The 20,590-nt window shown below is 44.5% G+C and overlaps 3 protein-coding genes and 1 pseudogene across 3 annotated transcripts in view; 3 read left to right on the top strand and 1 right to left on the bottom strand.

The window, feature by feature from the left end:
- Positions 1-3,637, top strand: part of LOC142190474 (oocyte zinc finger protein XlCOF29-like) — a 339,394-nt gene extending 335,757 nt beyond the window's left edge. The window contains exons 2-3 of the mRNA XM_075262296.1: positions 2,659-2,804; positions 2,935-3,637. Coding sequence (XP_075118397.1) covers positions 2,727-2,804; positions 2,935-3,468 — 612 coding nt within the window. The 5' untranslated portion in view covers positions 2,659-2,726 and the 3' untranslated portion in view covers positions 3,469-3,637. The remainder of the gene's footprint in view (positions 1-2,658; positions 2,805-2,934) is intronic.
- LOC142190458 (oocyte zinc finger protein XlCOF7.1-like) overlaps positions 1-20,590 on the top strand; it is a 383,441-nt gene that overhangs the window by 326,546 nt on the left and 36,305 nt on the right. The gene's annotated exons all lie outside the window — the stretch shown is intronic.
- LOC142189031 (uncharacterized) lies at positions 3,722-7,081 on the top strand. The gene is made up of 2 exons (XM_075262108.1): positions 3,722-3,839; positions 6,099-7,081. The coding sequence occupies exons 1-2, from the start codon at positions 3,764-3,766 to the stop codon at positions 7,079-7,081; spliced, it is 1,059 nt and encodes a 352-aa protein (XP_075118209.1). The 5' UTR covers positions 3,722-3,763.
- The window catches only part of LOC142191103 (uncharacterized), a 602,426-nt pseudogene continuing 599,861 nt past the window's right edge, over positions 18,026-20,590 (bottom strand).

Here is a 20,590-nt window from a genome sequence, read left to right as displayed (position 1 = left end):
CAACAGTCCGGAGATGGAGACCTCAGACAGCAGCAGGGGAGCGAGGAGAGGTAAGTATCAGTGTTTTATTATGTTAAACTGTGGGAAGATGAAGGAGGGGGACATTATAGTGCGTGGGGGCCACAAGGAGGACATTATAGTGTGTGGGGGCCACAAGGAGGACATTATAGTGCGTGGGGGCCACAAGGAGGACATTATAGTGCGTGGGGGCCACGAGGAGGACATTATAGTGCGTGGGGGCCACAAGGAGGACATTATAGTGTGTGGGGGCCACGAGGAGGACCTGTTTCTCCACCATCACTGATGAAAAACTCTCCTCCCTAATCTCCAAATCCCACCTCACCTCCCACGCGCTTGAACCGATCCAGTCACATCTCCTCCCCAAACTCACTGAAGTCATTACTAACCCATCTCTTCCACCTATCTCTAGCCAATGGATCCTTCCCCTTCAAACACGCCACAGTCACGCCTATACTTAAAGGGATTCAACCACTAAATGTTGCTTTAGTGGTAGAATCCCTTTAAGAAACCGTCCCTCGACCCATCCTCTCCAGCCAACTATCGTCCCATCTCACTGCTCCCGTACGCCTCAAAACTGCTTGAGCAGCATGTCCACTCAGAACTCTCCTCCTATCTCTCGTCCAACCTGCTCTTTGACAGACTTCAGTCAGGCTTCAGACCCCGGCACTCCACTGAAACTGCCCTAACAAAAGTCACCAATGACCTTCTAACCGCCAAAGCCAAGCGCCATTACTCTGTCCTCCTCCTCCTCGACCTCTCCTCCGCCTTTGACACAGTCGACCACTCCCTCCTGTTAGAAATTCTCTCATCCCTTGGTATCTCAGACCTGGCCCTTTCCTGGATCTCCTCATACCTCACTGACCGCACATTCAGTGTCTCCCACTTGCACACCATCTCCTCACCTCGCCCTCTCTCTGTAGGTGTCCCCCAGGGCTCCGTCCTAGGACCCCTCCTGTTCTCCATCTACACCCTTGGCCTGGGCCAACTCATAGAATCTCATGGCTTTCAGTACCATTGCTATGCTGATGACACCCAAATATACATCTCTGGACCAGACATTACCTCCCTGCTGGCCAGAGTTCCAGATTGTTTAGCGGCTGTAGCCTCCTTCCTCTCCTCCCGCTTTCTCAAGCTCAACATGGAGAAAACAGAGTTTATCATCTTCACCCCACCCCATGTGGCCCCTCCACCTGACCCTTCTATCAAAGTTAATGGAACCACAATTACCCCTGTCCCACAGGCCCAATGCCTTGGGGTAACCCTGGACTCTGACTTATCCTTCAAGCCACATATTCAAGCCCTCAACACCTCCTGCTGCCTCCAGCTCAAGAACATCCACCGAATCCGCTCCTTCCTCACCCAGGAAACTACCAAGATGCTCGTCCAGGCCCTCATAATCTCCCGCCTAGACTACTGCAACACCCTTCTCCATGGACTCCCAGCAAACACCCTCGCCCCCCTCCAGTCCACCTTAAACTGTGCTGCTCGCTTAATCCACCTCACCCCCCGATCTTCATCAGCTGCTCCCCTCTGCCAGTCCCTCCACTGGTTACCCATAGCCCAGCGAATTGAGTTCAAACTACTAACATTAACATACAAAGCCATCCATACCCTGTCCCCTCCATATATCTCTGACCTCATCTCCCGCTACTTGCCCACACGTAACCTCAGATCCTCCAATGACCTCCTACTCCGCTCTGCCCTCATCTGCTCCTCACACAACCGTCTCCAAGATTTCTCCTGTGCATCCCCCATACTCTGGAACTCCTTACCAAGACACATAAGACTGATCCCCACAATCACAGGATTCAAGAAGGCCCTGAAGACTCACCTATTCAGGAAGGCTTACAACCTCCAATAACACTATCACCGCACCGCCATCTGTACAGTTTCCCCCTCTCCTTCTGTCTCTACCCCCTTCCCCCATAGATTGTAAGCCCTCGCGGGCAAGGCCCTCTACCCCACTGTGCCAGCCGATCACTGTTAGTATTATATCTACCTGTATATTCTGTGTATTGTATGTAACCCCCAAATGTACAACACCATGGAATTAATATAATAATGTACAGCACCATGGAATTAATATAATAATGTACAGCACCATGGAATTAATATAATAATGTACAGCACCATGGGATTAATATAATAATGTACAGCACCATGTAATTAATGGTGCTATATAAGTAATCAATAATAATAATAGTGTGTGGGGGCCACTGAATGTATGAGAAGGGCTGAGAGCGAGCACTTACCTCCTCAGGTGCAGCAGCCGTCTGCTCACAGGACCTGTGGTGAGGTCATCGGTGTGGGAGGAGTCACCGAGTCACATGATCAGGACCTGTTGTTATGGTCGTGACTAGAGTGCAGAGTAGATACTAAATCCTAGTGGGCTAAAGGACCTCTGATGATGTCATGACCATGTGATCAGACTCTGGTGTGGGCGGAGCTACTCAGGACAGTGCAGAGTTACACAGCAAGAGGAAGCAGCAGGGAATGGAGACCAGAGGGGTAATATGGAGGGAAGAAACAGCAATAGGGGGGAGCAAGGAGGTGGTGATAATAATGGGACTCAACTCTTCTATTTATTCCATGGGATTCTGTGTAGTGATTACATTGTCTCATCTTCTCTCCATTCAGGTTCCTACAATATAGAATCCTCTCAGTATCTTCTATAGAAGAGAATATTCCTGATTGATCCATCAAGGATGGAAAGAGACAGCAACAAGATGGCGGAAAGTCTATTAAATCTCACCCTAGAGATCATCTACCAGCTTACTGGAGAGGTGAGAGATTCTGATGATGTCATCATGACATCATTCTTATCTATAGTAATAACAGATGATAGGACTGGAGAGGTGATGGACTCTGGACATGTATGGAGTGAGATTTATTAATGTGTCTCCCCATAACCAGGATTACACAGTAGTGAAGAAGACCTCTAGTGGGCGCTGTCAGGCTCCTGTGTATGAGGGATATGGAGGAACCCTGAGCCCAATCCTGGGGTCTCCACCTCACCCCATGATACAGGAGGAGATCAATGGACAGAAGATCCTAGAACTCACCAACAAGATGCTGGAGCTGCTGACTGGAGAGGTGACACTGCTGGGAATGCTGGGACATTATACAGTAACTGGAGGGGTCGGGGTGATGACTGTATCATTGTGTTGTCAGGTTCCTATAAGGTGTCAGGATGTCGCTGTCTATGTCTCCATGGAGGAGTGGGAGTATTTAGAAGGACACAAGGATCTGTACAAGGAGGTGATGATGGAGGACCACCAGCCCCTCACATCTGCAGGTAATACACATGACTATATACACATGGACTTCCATTATTTGTATGTACAGAATGAATTCAGTCCCTGTCTGTGTTTCCTACAGGTAGATCCAGTAAGAGGACAACACCGGAGAGATGTCCCAGTCCTCTTCTTCCACAGGATGATCAGGTAGATGGAGATATTCCCTATGATGTGTAGACGGGCTGTGAAGTCCTTGTGGTCAGTCTTGTTGTATCCAGCAGTATTATATGGTTATATACATGGGCGGTGTCATTGAGCCGCCATCTAATATGTTTCTCCGGCTTCTCACAGACCTGCAGCTACTGTCAGGACATCTTTCATCTTCATGCGGATTAATGATCTAGAACATTCTCTGTGACTTCCCTGTTTGTCCGGTGACTTTTACATTATTTGTTTCCCAGATTTTCCATCAGAATAAAGATGTGAGCGACATTAATGCTATATCTATGAGAATAAAGGAAGATCCCTATGTGAGTGGTGATGAGGAGTGTGAGGAGGACATTCCTACAGGGACCCGCCCAGGTGAGGAGTCACCACTATATAAAGCACAGAAGGGTCACTGATTCTAGTCAGACATTGTTTAGACTATTTGTTGTTCCCCGATTCAGGTAAAATACTAATAATACATGAATATAAATGTGATACCGCTATAGGAGGTAATAAATGTAGTATAGAATAGAACGGACAGCAGGAATATGGACTTGACATCGATGTGAACGAGGCAAATTTCTTCCTCCCCGGCTGTCAGTCCTCGTGAAGGGAAAGAATTTCCCAGAATTATATAGCAGATTATTTCAGGTGGCGGAAAAATAATCCTCCTGCTCGATCTTCAGGCAGATTCCACCTCAGAGCTCTATGGAAATAAATGGGAGGTGGAAAATCCCGCCTGGCCAGTAAGGAGCTCACTGAGAACAATTGGGGTGTTACCTCTTCTAATCATGGCACAGGCAGGAGTTAGCTAAAGACTATGCAAATATATCCAATGTCTCCAAGCACTTTTTATTAGTATATAAAGGGGATACAAAAACGTTAGTTTATTATGCAATAGAACAGGTTTCTAAACCTCAGAGATGGAGACTGGAGGAAAAAATGACTTCTGAGGGAGGCCTATTGGATCATGCAGTTGAACACTAGATCCCCCAAGGGACATAACATACGTTCTGATTTATCTTATATTTATTATTTTATTTTATAATAATAATAATGCATACATATTTTCTTTTATTTACTTATGGTTTTTGTTGGATTCGGATCTTGTTTCTTCCCCTAGGGGTGGAGCCTCCTATTCCGATCACGTGACCGCGGTATACAGCCCTGTACTATCCCTATGGTTTTGACTTTCTTCAGGCGGAACTAATAACAATGATCATGTGATATTTGATCACATGTTTATAGGTGTCTACCTTTATGTAAATTTGGTCCCGTTATAAAATCTATTTTATCTAGTTCGGTGAAGGGGTGGAACCTTTTTGCTCCAATCACGTAACTATTTATAATGAATTATTTTGTCAATTTACCTGTTTAACTCTGTCTGGAATTGAGTTGCCAACGCTAGTAACATATTTTCTAATGGAAGATAAATAATTAATAAAAACTGGGTTTGTAGTAGAATTTGATGAACGAGGTTTAAACATGTCTGTATGGGAATTCATGTTATGTATTGTCTCGGCCTCAACGACACTGCGCTCTCCTGGTTCTCCTCTTATCTCTCAGACCGCACTTTCAGTGTATCATTTGCGGGCTCTGTTTCCTCCCCTCTTTCCCTTGCTGTTGGGGTTCCTCAGGGCTCGGTCCTAGGCCCCTGCTCTTTTCTCTCTACACAGCCCCCATTGGACAAACCATCGCCAGATTTGGCTTCAGGTACCATCTTTATGCTGATGACACCCAATTATACACATCTTCCCGGGACATCACCCCTGCACTCATACAGAACACCAGCGACTGGTAACTGATCGCTGTATTTTTAACCCTTTGTGGTGTATGTTTTGAACTTTTTTATTTTGTATATCAATAAAAGTAAAGTTTTAGAGTATATTAGTTACCCTTGGAAGAATATATAGCTCCTGCCTGTGCCCTGGCCAGTAAGGAATCTGATGGAGATTCGGGGGCTGATTTGGTAAAGCGGAAAATTTTTCTTCTGAATTCCTGAAGAAGCTTCTACAAATGTCACTGTGTAAGCCTCACCTTAGACCCCAATCACACTATGGAATCCGGACTAGAAAATCTGGTCTGTACATCAGTCACATTTTCCAGCCTGAACTCTGTCCACACACCAGGACTCCCCGTATCTTAGTGATCTATGACGCTAGGAGTCCCTGCTTCCTTGTGACTCCACAGACCCTACTACATACTGTATGGGACAGCAGATCTGCGGTGAGTTGAGGCTCGGAAATCCAGCGGATGTGGTTTGGATTCTATTGTGTGTATGGGGTGTAATACAGTAAGATTTATGGCATCCTACAGTATTATTCCACATAAGTGGTCATATTTAAGCAGCCATGGATTGTGTTCACCTCTACAGTGACCTAGAGCAGTGGAGGCGTCTCCTGCCCCGCTTCATTACTATTCACTATCACTGACCTCCATCTCAGCACCGTGAATACTAATGAAGTAGGCCGCGCTGCCGTCGTTTGCTGCCTGTGCCACTGACTTCACTTCTTCACACGGTCTGAAGCATCTCAGGCAGCGGCAGCTCAGTGGGGAATATACTTATAAGGTTATATTATTCATCAATAGTAACATCAGTTTTCTTCTTGTCAGATGACTGTACCAGGAGCTCAGAGGGACATCTGATATCTACAGATTATAAAGCAGAGGATCATGGTATCACACAAGATCCATATGAAGAACATGACATTACCCCAGATATACTCTCAGCCATTCAGAAGAAAGATCTTTCTCCTAATTCATCACAGTCTGTTAAGCAAAATGAAAGCTGCAGAAGAGGTGTTATACATCAGAGAACTCACACAGGAGAGAAGCCATATTCATGCCCAGAATGTGGGAAATGGTTTACTCGCAAATCATATCTTGTTGTACATCAGAGAACTCACACAGAAGAGAAGCCATATTCATGCCCAGAATGTGGGAAATGTTTTACTCGCAAATTAACTCTTGTTGAACATCAAAGAACTCACACTGGGGAGAAGCCTTATTCATGCTCAGAATGTGGGAAATGGTTTATTCAGAAATCAAATCTTGTTAGGCATCAAAAAACTCACACAGGGGAGAAGCCTTATTCATGCCCTGAATGTGGGAAATGTTTTGCTGAGAAAGCAAACCTTGTTAAGCATCAAAGATCTTACATAGGGGAGAAGACTTATTCATGCCCAGAATGTGGAAAATGTTTTGCTCAGACATCAGACCTTGTTAAGCATCGAAGAATTCACACAGGAGATAAGCCATTTTCATGCTCAGAATGTGGGAAATGTTTTACTCAGAAATCAGGCCTTGTTAAGCATCGAAGAATTCACACAGGAGAGAAGCCATATTCATGCTCAGAATGTGGGAAATGTTTTATTCAGAAATCAGGCCTTGTTAAGCATCAAAGAACTCATACAGGGGAGAAGCCATTTTCATGCCCAGAATGTGGGAAATGTTTTATTCAGAAATCAGGCCTTGTTGACCATCAAAGAACTCACACAGGAGAGAAGCCATTTTCATGCCCAGAATGTGGGAAATGTTTTGCTCATAAATCAGGCCTTGTTAAGCATCAAAGAACTCACACAGGGGAGAAGCAGATTGTAAATGGATTTTCAACCTGAGGTCATTGAATCACATAAGTTTTAAAAAGGAACTTACATGTGCTGTTTTTTATGGTTAAATAATTTATTTTACTTTAACCCCTTCATGCATTCTCACATATATGTACGCGGGCTATTATACAGTCCTATGAAAAAGTTTGGGCACCCCTATTAATCTTAATCATTTTTAGTTCTAAATATTTTGGTGTTTGCAGCAGCCATTTCAGTTTGATATATCTAATAACTGATGGACACAGTAACATTTCTTGATAAAAATGAGGTTTATTGTACTAACAGAAAATGTGCAATATGCATTAAACCAAAATTTGACTGGTGCAAAAATTTTGGTCCCCTTATCATTTTATTGATTTTACTCCTAACTACTTTTTACTGACTTACTGAAGCACAAAATTGGTTTTGTAACCTCAGTGAGCTTTGAACTTCATAGCCAGGTGTATCCAATCATGAGAAAAGGTATTTAAGGTGGCCAATTGCAAGTTGTTCTCCTATTTGAATCTCCTCTGAAGAGTGGCATCATGGGCTACTCAAAACAACTCTCAAATGATCTGAAAACAAAGATCGTTCAACATAGTTGTTCAGGGGAAGGATACAAAAAGTTGTCTCAGAGACCGTCAGTTTCCACTGTGAGGAACATAGTAAGGAAATGGAAGACCACAGGGACAGTTCTTGTTAAGTCCAGAAGTGGCAGGCCAAGAAAAATATCAGAAAGGCAGAGAAGAAGAATGGTGAGAACAGTCAAGGACAATCCACAGACCACCTTCAAAGAGCTGAAGCATCATCTTACTGCACATGGTGTCATTGTGCATCAGTTAACAATACACTTACAGGTCAAACACTTACAGGTCCTTATCAGTTCATAGGTTTCTGTAAAGTGACATAAAACCATGCGACAAATTTAACCCCCCAATGTGTTTACATTGTCTCTACCAATTACTAACAACCCCCTACCCCCTCCTCCTGGAATTCTAACCCCTTTTTTGTATATAAATCTGCTCCTTCAGAAATGACTTTAAATTTACTTGAGAAAGGAACCTAGACGTTCCGAAACGTTGTAATCTGTCATCATTATGAGTTAGCCATTAAAAAGGTATCAACTACTGAAGACTATCAAGTTTTTTTGTTTTTTTATATTTCCAACCCACTGGCTAACACGGTACGAGAACAAACATTTTCCTTATACTAACTGGTGAGAGACCAGACTGAACGTCTGCCTTTGTTTTTGCCTTATGTGTTGACTGTGTGGCAGAAGTAAGCCACACATACAGTTAGGGTTTCTTTGTTTAGTTAGCAGCTCAGACAAGCAGGATTTCTGTTATTGTTTTTGTCTGAAGTTAAGGCTTTTCTGCCAGTTTTTGCAAAATAAATATACAGGGTAAAACCTGTTTGTACCTGACTTTAGGGATCACAATGAACATTTATTTTTTTCCTGTCAGTATGTCTTTGAAGAATGGGAGGAAATCCATGCAAGCACAGGGAGAACATACAAACGCCTTGCAGTGCTAACCACTGAGCCACCGTGTTGCCCCTTACCTGACTTTTTGTGTCTGTCTCTGACTGTCTGGATCCACTGCTGCTTCTAAGCCTACTCCCTCCACAATATGTATACACAAGTATTTTCTGCTGACAATGTAGAACATGATTGTATGCCACAAGAAACTGTTGGATTTGATCATGTAAATGATGAACCTATTGTTAACCCTGATTTTGAGTTCTTTTGTAGATGGTTCTCGATTTGGGAAGGGTGGCAGATTCTACACTAGATATGCCATGGTCACTGAATACGAGGGAAAACAAGGGTAAACCAAACACAAGTAGAACCAAAACGGAACCCGAAAAGTCTCAGCTCATGAAGCTGAACTAAAAACGCTCATTGAAACAGTGTACAATGCCTGAGGGTAATTGTTTGTTATAGCAGGACTATGGTCCGATCTGGTGAGCAAGAGCTTTTTATACTTTTAATGTTTAGACTTGATAGGCCTGTCTTAAAAGATGTGTCTTTAGTTTGCATTTGAAACTGTAGAAATTGGGATTTAATCTGATTGTCCGAGGTAGAGCATTCCAGAGAAGTGGTGCAGCTCGGGAGAAGTCTTGTATACGAGTGCGGGAAGTTCTGATAATAGAGGATGTAAGTGTTAGGTCATTGAGTGAACGGAGAACACGGGTTGGGCGGTAGACAGAGATGAGGGAGGAAATGTATGGAGGTGCGGCATTATGGAGCGCCTTGTGGAGGAGAGGGATAACTTTATATTTTATTCTATAATGAATAGTCAGCCAATGTAGCGACTGGCACAGACCAAAAAATACATACAAGTTCTTAGAATGCATAGAAAGAGCAAGAGAACACTTAAATGGCCATAAAACTTTGTTTTTTTGATCACTACACAGTGTGGAGTCCAAAAATTGAACCATATGAGCCTCAGTCACAGATTGACAGCTTAGCAGGTAAAATATAGTATTTTAATGACTACACAGTGTGGAGTCCAAAAATTGAAGCACCTGAGCCTCAGTCATATAAGTGACCTCTTTCCAAGGAAGCATAGACCTTAAAATACAGTTTTTTCAGTAGTGTGGAGTCCTAAAATTGAAGCATATGAGCCTCAGTCACGATTGACCTCTTTAAAAGTAAGCTTAGCCAATAAAATTTAGTATTTTCATGACTACACAGCGTAGAGTCCAAAAATTTAAGCACAGTAGCCTCTGAAAAATTGTAACCTAAAAAATATAAATTTATGTGCAGGAGGAGCTACAGAAAATCGATGAGACATTTTGTAACAACATTGATTTTTTTTATAATGCCGTATCTGCCAACGGTGTGTTTATAGCCCTTCTCAACCTAGGACTCGTTCATCTTTATGAAACTCAGGCGATCAACATTGTCAGCAGAGAGTCTAGTCCGAAGCTCTGTGACAACACCACCAGCAGTGCTGAACAGTCGTTCGGAAAAGACACTAGCTGCTGGACAAGAATGTAACCCCAGGGAATACTGGGCAAGTTCAGGCCACATTTCCAGCTTCGACACCCAGTAGTCCAGCAGGAAAGACTCTTGTGGTAAGATGTCTGTGTATTTTCATATAGTCTTGCACTTGTAACAAAAAATGCTCTCCGGTCTGATACCTCTACATTTAATGTTGCTGTAGTAGGCCTCAACAAAGACAGCCAAGCATTAGCCATTATGCCCACACTTCCCTTGCAACAGGCTGTGCTTCTGTCTCTGGGACCACCACGGCATTGTGAACGGTGTGCAGGAGTTGGAGATGATCTTGACTCACTGCTTTCTGTAGGAAATGTGTCCATTAAGTTGTCCAACAGTTTTTGATGGTACATATCGATATCCCTGTAAGCCAGGTGTGGGTGTTGATGAGGACAGGGCTGGAGATCAATCTGTCATGATTAAGTAAGAATGACACCACTGGACACACAGGAGGCTGGTGCTTGGCACCATTGTTTCTCTTCTGTTAACCATGGTTATCTCTAAAGAAACACGTGCAGTCATCATTGCACTGCACAAAAATGGCCTAACAGGGAAGAGTATCGCAGCTAGAAAGATTGCAAATCAGTCAACGATCTATCGCATCATCAAAAACTTCAAGGAGAGAGGTTCTATTGTTGGCAAAAAGGCTCCAAGGCGCCCAAGAAAGACCAGCAAGCACCAGGACCGTCTCTTAAAAGTGTTTCAGCTGCGGGATTGGGCTACCAGCAGTGCAGAGCTTGCTCAGGAATGGCAGCAGGCAGGTGTGAGTGCATCTGCACGCACTGTGAGGCGGAGACTCTTGGAGCAAGGCCTGGTCTCAAGGAGGGCAGAAAAGAAGCCACTTCTCTCCAGAAGAAACATCAGGGACAGACTGATATTCTGCAAAAGGTACAGGGAGTGGACTGCTGAGGACTGGGGTAAAGTCATTTTCTCAGATGAATCCCCTTTTCGATTGTTTGGGACATCTGGAAAACAGCTTATTCGGAGAAGGCGAGGTGAGCACTACCACCAGTCTTGTCTCATGCCAACTGTAAAGCATCCTGAAATCATTCATGTGTGGGGTTGCTTCTCAGCCAAGGGAATCGGCTCTCTCACAGTCCTGCCTAAAAACACAGCCATGAATAAAGAATGGTACCAGAATGTCCTCCAAGATCAACTTCTTCCAACCGTCCAAGAGCAGTTTGGCGATCAACAATGCCTTTTCCAGCATGATGGAGCACCTTGCCATAAAGCAAAGGTGAGAACTAAATGGCTCAGGGAACAAAACATATAGATTTTGGGTCCATGGCCTGGAAACTCCCCAGATCTTAATCCCATTGAGAACTTGTGGTCAATCATCAAGAGACGGGTGGACAAACAAAAACCTACAAATTCTGACAAAATGCAAGCATTGATTGTGCAAGAATGGATGGCTATCAGTCAGGATTTGGTCCAGAAGTTGATTGAGAGCATGCCAGGGAGAATTGCAGAGGTCCTGAAGAAGAAGGGTGAACACTGCAAATATTGACTTGCTGCATTAACTCATTCTAACTGTCAATATAAGCTTTTGTTACTCATAATATGATTGCAATTCTATTTCTGTATGTGATAAAAACATCTGACAAACACACATAAAAACCAGAGGGAGCAGATCATGTGACAATAGAAGATTTGTGTCATTCTCAAAACTTTTGGCCATGACTGTACAGCCTTTAAAAAGCAATGTTTTGGGCCCTTGGAGTGAGTAGAGCCTCGCACCAGCAGTGTTTTTGGCCCTTGGAGTGAGTAGAGCCATGCAGGAGCAGTGTTTTGGGCCCTTGGAGTGAGTAGAGCCATGCAGCAGCAGTGTTTTGGGCCCTTGGAGTGAGTAGAGCCATGCAGCAGCAGTGTTTTGGGCCCTTGGAGTGAGTAGAGCCTCGCACCAGCAGTGTTTTTGGCCCTTGGAGTGAGTAGAGCCTCGCACCAGCAGTGTTTTTGGCCCTTTTGGTGACTAGAGCCATGCAGCAGCAGTGTTTTATTTTTTGGCCCTTGGGGTGACCCCTAAAAAAATTAGATTTCAGGCCCTTGGGGGGTGCCCTAAAACATAAATTTTCAGGCCCTTGGGATGGAGCCCTAAAAAATTATCTTGCAGGCCCTTGGGCTGGAGCCCTAAAATATTGAGTTGCAACCCCCTGGGGGAGGGAGATAATGGAAATATTATATATATATATATATATATATATATATATATATATATATATATAAAAAATTCACATTCAGAAGTAGGGGCTGGGGTTGTAGGAGGAGGATGAGTAGTATGAGGAGGAAGAGTAAATTGGGTGCTGGCAGCTTCTCTCCAGTACCTGGAATATGGAGTGGATACCCAGCTGGTTATCCATGTCCTCACCCATGTCCCCTGCTGCTGCTGGCAGCCCCTCTCCAGTACCTGGACTGTGGAGTGGATATACAGCTGGGTGTCCACATCCTAGCCCACGTCCCCTGCTCATGATGACGAAGGACATTCGTGGCATCCCCTCTACAGTAGCTGGACTGTAGACTGGATACCGAGCGGAATATCCACGTCCTCGCCCACATCCCCTGCTACTACGCTGCATGATGTATTAAGCTCTGAAAAGAGCTGTTATTTCCTGCCTAACCAAAGCTATGAACGCACTTTATCTCCTCAGAACAAGCTCTCCCTATCACTCCAAATGACACGAATAAGGCGGCGGCCGTTCTTATGAATCGGAGGTCACATGTTTTCGGCAGCCAATGGGTTTTTTCAATTTTTTTCATTGCCTCCGTTGTCGTAGTTCCTGTCCCACCTACCCTGCACAGTTATTGGTGCAAAAAACGCGCCAGGGAAGGTGGGAGGGGACACAAATTTTTACTGCAGATGTGGCCTTGTATTCGATTGTGAACGAATACATCGAACACCATGATATTCGATCGAATACCTATTCGATCGAACGGCATTTGCTCATCCTACTAATATTATAAATGTGAAAGTTTGTGTGGTTGGATGTTTAGATATTTGGATGTTTGTGAGTTTGGATGTTTGTTCCTCAATAACGCTAAAACGCCTGGACGGATTTGCGTGAAATTTTCCACAAACATAGTTTTGCTTGGGATTGAAACATAGGCTACTTTTGCCAGGAGAGTCACAAAAGCAGGACTACCAACCCCAGCTGTAGAATCACACACACTTCCTCACATTTCCAGCCACAAACTACCTGCACACTCCTTATTGTCGCCTCAAGGGTAGCCCTAACCCCACTCAATGACATTTACATGTATTTGCTGACCTTACACAGTCACGTTACAGTAATATACCTCAGCAGCCTACCAAAGCCGACGCTCCGGGACCGCCATGTTTGCTGAACATCAGCGTGACACTGCTTGGGCAGTGAGATGAACTACACTGCACTGAGGAGGCCACACGCACACTTCCTGCGTACACGTCACTGCAGCGCACACACAGTCTGGGCCACACGCCAGCATTCCACAGTCATCCCGACCCTCGAATTTACCTTCACTGGCTTACTTTTTGCACGATCCTCCTGCTTTCCACGATCTCCACGCTCAGCGGTAAGTTCGCAGCACACATTCTTCTACGGACAGCTGCTCCATATACTATATAAGCTGCCCTAATCTTTGTCCTGTGTCCTCCGCCCCAGCCAAACAACACAGCCGGGCGGCCAGCCGGCACATTACATTAGCTGCTATCTGCCGAGGGTCTTGCAGTGCCCTGTTACTCAGTTGCTCCTCCAGCCACTACCACATAAAACCTCACTGCATGTTCCGGCGTATAACACGACTTTTTCCACAAAAAAACTTTTCAGAAAACTTGGGGGTCATCTTATACGCTGGGATACAGCGGGGCAAGGGGTAGAGGAGCACGATCGCGACCTTCCTGCCACCGCGGGCTTCCTGCAGCAGCAGGAGTGGAGCGATGGTGCGGCCCGGCCCTCCACGACATCCTCCGGGAATGTAAAAGTACAGCCAACCGCTTTGTTGCGGAGTGGTCGCCATAGCAATCGGCTCTCTGCTACACCCGGAGGACCGATGCTAATGGCTGCAATCTCCCATAGACGGCAATACACTTGGATTGCCATCTATGGGCACTTGCAATCAAATGATTGCAGGTTCCCACCAACTATAAAAAAACACCCCCCCCTGGGGCTGATACATATACATATCAGTTACCATAGAAGTATATTAACTTAAAATACCTCGCTCCTGAATACAGTATGTACATTTCAACTTTACCATATACCAGCTGAAATAAATAAAGGATGTGGCTATTTATAGTTACTAGAGATGAGCGAACACCGTTCGATCGAATACATATTCGATCGAATATCAGGCCGTTCGAGGTATTTGATTCCAATCGAATACCACGAGGCAAACGCAGTAAAAATTCGTATCCCCTCCCACCTTCCTTGGTGCGTTTTTTGCACCAATAACTGCGCAGGGGAGGTGGGACAGGAACTACGACAACAGAGGCAGTTAAAAAAAATTTAAAAACCCATTGGCTGCCGAAATCAGGTGACCTCCAATTTAGATGAATGGTGGATTTAACATTCGATTAATTTGGGACTGTGAACTATGTGACTGTGAGACAGGGGCAGATGTACAGGCAGGGTTAGCTAGGGATTACCTTTATTTAGGGGGGAATGTTACCCAGCTCTTTGGGGCTCTATCTGGTCGGGATCCCTGTCAGCTTGTGATATGCGCGAGTTGACTTTTTCCCATAGGAATGCATTGACCAGCGTTGATTGGCCAGTGTACAGCATTCGGCCAATCAACGTTGGTTCTGCCTGAGGAGGTAGAGTCTAAAATCGGTCCACAGCAGTTTCCATTCTGGTCCGATTTTAGACTCCGCCAACAGAGTGTAGAGAAGTAGCAGAGCTGAGTGTGCACTGAGCTCTGTTACACCAGAGATGTGTGTGACAGGAGGAGTAGCTGGAGGGATGGTTGGCAGTAGTGCAGAACTGTGTGTGTGACAGAAGTAGCTGGAGGGATGGTTGGAAGTAGTGCAGAACTGTGTGTGTGACAGGAGGAGTAGCTGGAGGGATGGTTGGAAGTAGTGCAGACTGTGTGTGTGACAGGAGGAGTAGTTGGAGGGATTGTTGGGTGCAGCAGAGCCGAGCTCTGCTTCATCTCCGGTGTCCGGAGTAGCCAAGCTAGCTCTGCTTCATCTCGCCATAGGAATGCATTGACCAGCGTTGGTTGGCCAGTGTACAGTTTTTGGCCAATCAACACTAGTTCTGCCGGAGGAGGCGGAGTCTAAAATCGGACCAGAATGGAAACTGCTGTGGACCGATTTTAGACTCCGCCTCCTCAGGCAGAACCAGTGTTGATTGGCTGAATGCTGTACACTGGCCAATCAACGCTGGTCAATGCATTCCTATGGGAAAAAGTCAGCTCGCGCATATCGCAAGCTGACAGGGATCCCGACCAGATAGAGCCCCAAAGAGCTGGGTGAGTAACTGTCATGACCTGGTTGTTTGTGTTTGGGGATTTGATCCGGGCTCCTATGTTCTGCTGGTGGTTGCTTTACCACTGGACCATCTGGTTTGGTATTGGTGCCAGTCCTCTTAGCAGACTTGAGGTTCCAGGAATCGAACCTCAGGTGTTTAATTTGCCATCATCCTATGGGAGGATTCTGGGGCCTTTTTAAGGAAGAGGGCTGGCTCCACATGTTGCCGGTTTTCGTGGTTTACAATTTAGGATTCTTGGCTTAGGAGGAGGATTGTTTTGGTGAAGGTTCCAGCAGATTAGGAAGTGGTGTGAGAGTTGCCTGTTGTGTGAATCTAGTTTGTTTCCTCACACTTCATCTCCACCCGATCCTTCTGCTTTGTTTGCCTGGCACTTTCTTGTGGTTTGAGAGGTTTTGGGTTCCAGTGTTTTCCCCCAGTCCTGTGTTTACCCATTCCTCACCTCTCCACTGTCCCTCTCCTCATTTTCTTGTTTTGTGTTGTGCTGCGTGTCCGTTGTCCAGCACCTCCCAGCCCGTTTGTCTGTCTGCAGCTGCACCTGGATTTCTGTAGGGGTCGCCACTTTAGAAACCCCAGTCCCTATCTCTCCTATAGCTCCTTCCCTATCTGTCTGCTAGGTCATCGTGCTAGAGAGCCAGGAGTTGTCAGGGCCAAGGCTAGCTTGGGGACAGCTGACCACCACCCGTAGGCAGGGCCTAGCTAGCCACCGTAGTGCCAGGGAAAGTCTCCTTTCCCTGTTTCCTTAGCGGTGCAACCTGCAATCCAGAATCTGGGTCTGGACTTAGACACGAACGTAACAGTAACATTCCCCCCTAAATAAAGGTAATCCCTAGCTAACCCTGCCTGTAGATCTGTCCCTGTCTTAGTCACATAGTTCACAGTCCCAAATTAATCGAATGTTAAATCCACCATTCATCTAAATTGGAGGTCACCTGATTTCGGCAGCCAATGGGTTTTTAAATTTTTTTTAACTGCCTCTGTTGTCGTAGTTCCTGTCCCACCTCCCCTGTGCAGTTATTGGTGCAAAAAACGCACCAAGGAAGGTGGGAGGGGATACGAATTTTTACTGCGTTTGCCTCGTGGTATTCGATTGGAATCAAATACCTCGAACGGCCTGATATTCGATCGAATATGTATTCGATCGAACGGTGTTCGCTCATCTCTAGTAACTATAAATAGCCACATCCATATTTTATTACTACATATCAGACTCCATGTATGATAAGACTCCAAGTATAAGAAGCCGCATCCAGAGAACAGGGGTCCTGTTTCTTCCCAATGAATAGAATGATGCCAATGACTGCCAGAGATAATGGAGCTCAACTCTACTTCCCATCAACCTTCCCATAGACATGACTGGAGCAGTAGTGCAAATGCAGGACCCCTAATTTGTTTTGACTAAAATATTTCTTTCTCTTACTTGTATAGTGCCAACATATTCTCCAGCGCTGTACAGAAATCCCCCTTTGGTCCTCCGCTAACACTTCTGGCAGGTTCGCCATCCTTTCGTCACACTTACAGGCCCTGAAATCTAAGACTGCTGACATGAGCCTTGCCGCGGTCTAGTGGATCCTTCATCCCCAGGTGAGAGACTGCACCTATTTTTGACAAGTCCACAACACTCACATTAGATGACTACTCCCTTATCAATCATCATTTGCTTGCTTGGGGCCCTCGTACTAACATGACCAAGTTCTCATTCACCTTTCCTTGCCAATCCCTAATCAGTCCAGAGGTGAATGGGGCTGGACTCCAAGCCCAACCTTTAAAACACCCAATGTGCACAGCGGCGGTTTCACAAGCCATTACAGATTTTTTCACCCCTGCCTGCTGTGCAGACATCGCCGACAATGATATCTTCACTGCTAAGTACACTAACTATATTCAAAGTCCCGGCTCTGGATTCTCTCTCTTCTCTCTAATCTTATTCTGGATTTATATCTCCCCCCCACCCCTTCTTCTCATTTTACTCACACGCCTTACCCAACTAACTGATACATAGCCATAACCCGTTTGGATATTTCTCCTTGAATGCTTTTCTTTTGTGTCTTATCCAACTTGCAGATATACATAATCTCTAGTCCATATTTGAGTATGTATTCATTTGTATCTGATCTTTATTCACTTGATTTTTGTTACTGTATAACTTTTAAAAAAATGTTCAATAAAAATTGATTTACAAAAAAAAAAGTAAAAAATAAACGCAACAGGGAAACACGCTGATGGACCTACTGGAGCCAAATGCAAAATGAAAGGTCGTTTAGACACCATATATGAAATACAAGATGTCAGGGTCTGGGGTTGCTAGGTGGGGTGGCATAGACACAAAAGTCCAGTTTCTTTAGTCCAAAACAAAGGTAGAGTTTATTTTCACTCAAAAATGTAGTGCAGCAACAAAAGGAAACAATACAATATTAAATACCTGCCCGGCTGGGCTCTAACTAAACAATAGAATATCTTACCTCACCTAGAATAACAGAAATCAAAAGGCAGTAGAATCATTCAGGACACAGCTCCAAAAAAATATGACCTCTCTGTTAGCACTCCAGCCAAACTCTGCCCACAGTCTGCTGCTGGAGCTGGCTTCTTAAGCCTCCCTTGATGAGCAGACTCTCTGCAGCTGAGTCGCTGCCGGAACATCCCCAGAGTGTGGACTGGAGGGGGGTGGAATGACAAATCCCACTACCAACCTAGCTGCCATTCCTAAAAATCCAGCCCAAATTCTGGAGTTTTCTCATCTCACCCACCTTAGTAGTCTGGGTGAGATGTACACCCCTTCCATTACCTGACCAACCATCGGCTTACAACGAATACACTAAAAGGTTCCATCCAATACTGACACCATAGCTTAATCTCTACGAGTCTACTACCAAACTCTCTACAATCTTAAAGGCCTCCTCTCAGATTTACAACTGCAAGAGATACAGTATCAAAGATTATGTGTGAATTATCTGATGTGTAACAAGACTTGATTGTACTGTAAAACATTTCCCACCTTCTGGTTATGAATATGACTTCTCTCTTTTGTGAATTTTTTGGTGTTCAACAAGATTTGTTTTCTGAGTAAAACATTTCCCACATTCTGGACATGAATATGGCTTCTCTCCTTTGTGAATTTTTTGATGTTCAATAAGATTTGATTTCTGAGTAAAACATTTCCCACATTCTGGGCATGAATATGGCTTCTCCCCTGTGTGAGTTCTCTGATGTGCAACAAGATGTGATATAGAGATAAAACATTTCTCGCATTCTGGGCATGGAAAAGGCTTCTGCCCTGTGTGAGTTCTCTGATGTGAAACAAGACTTGATTGTACTCTAAAACATTTCCCACAATCTGGGCATGGGAATGGTTTTTCCCCTGTGTGAATTCTCTGATGTGTAACAAGATGTGATTTAGAGATAAAACATTTCCCACATTCTGGGCAGGAAAACTCCCCTGTGTGAGTTCTTTTATGTTCAACAAGTTTTGATTTCTGAGTAAAACATTTCCCACATTCTGGGCATGAAAATGGCTTCTCCCCTGTGTGAATTCTCTGATGTGTAACAAGATTTGATTTACCCACAAAACTTTTACCACATTCTGGGCATGAATATGGCTTCTCCCCTGTGTGAAACATCTGATGTTGAACAAGTTGTGATTTCCAAGTAAAACATTTCCCACATTCTAGGCAAGAAAACAACTTTTCCCCTGTATGAGTTCTCTGATGTGAAACAAGATGTGATTTAGCGATGAAACATTTCCCGCATTCTGGGCATGAATATGGCTTCTCTCCTTTGTGAATTTTTTGATGTTCAACAAGACTTGATTTCTGAGTAAAACATTTCCCACATTCTGGGCATGAATATGGCTTCTCTCCTTTGTGAATTTTTTGATGTTCAATAAGACTTGATTTCTGCCTAAAAGATTTCCCACATTCTGGGCATGAATATGGCTTCTCACCTGTGTGAATTTTCAGATGTTCAACAAGAATTGATTTCTGATTAAAACATTTCCCACATTCTGAGCATGAATATGGCTTCTCCCCTGTGTGAATTCTCCGATGTTTATGAAGAGTTGAAATCTGAGTAAAACATTTCCCACATTCTGAGCATGAATATGGCTTCTCCCCTGTGTGAGTTCTTTGATGCAAAACAAGATGAGATTTAGAGACAAAGCATTTCCCACATTCTGGGCATGAATAGGGTTTCTCTCCTGTGTGAGTTATCTGATCTACAACGTCCCTTTTGTATCTTTCATTTTGATTAACAGACTGTGATGAATTGGAAGAAAGATCTTTCTCCTGATGGGCTGAGTATATATCTGGGGTGTTGACATGCTCTTCATATGGATCATGTGTGATACCATGATCCTCTGCTTTATAATCTGTAGATATCAGATGTCCCTCTGAGCTCCTGGTACAATCATCTGACAAGAAGAAAATGGATGTTACTATTATTGAATAACATAACCTTATAAGAATATTCCCCACTGAGCTGCCGCTACCTGAGACGCTTCAGACCTTGTGAAGAAGTGAAGTCAGTCGCACAGGCAGCAAACGACAGCAGCGCGGCCTACTTCATTAGTATTCACTGTGCTGAGACGGAGGTCAATGATAGTGAATAGTAATGAAGCGGGGCAGGAGACGCCACCACTGCTCTAGGTCACTGTAGAGGTGAACACAATCCATGGCTGCTTAAATATGGCCACTTATGTGCAATAATACTGTAGGATGCCATAAATCGTACTGTATTACACCCCATACACACAATAGAATCCAAACCACATCTGCTGGATTTCCCATTCTGAACTCACCGCGGATCTGCTGTCCCATACAGTATGTAGTATGTGTCTGTGGAGTCACAAGGAAGCAGGGACTCCTAGCGTCATAGATCACTAATAGAGATGAGCGAACAGTAAAATATTCGATATTCGTTTTGAATAGCCGCTCAATATTCGATTATTCGAACGAATATCGAACCCTATTATAGTCTATGGGGAAAAACGCTTCGTTTCAGGGGATCCCACCATTCGACTCAGGAGGGTCACCAAGTCCACTATGACATCCCTGGAAATAATGCCAACACCTCTGCAATGCAACT

This window comes from Leptodactylus fuscus, chromosome 1 (genome assembly GCF_031893055.1).
Source record: "Leptodactylus fuscus isolate aLepFus1 chromosome 1, aLepFus1.hap2, whole genome shotgun sequence".
Lineage (NCBI taxonomy): Eukaryota > Metazoa > Chordata > Amphibia > Anura > Leptodactylidae > Leptodactylus > Leptodactylus fuscus.
The sequence above is the reverse complement of the archived record's forward strand: the minus strand, read 5'-3'. Positions and strand labels throughout refer to the sequence as shown.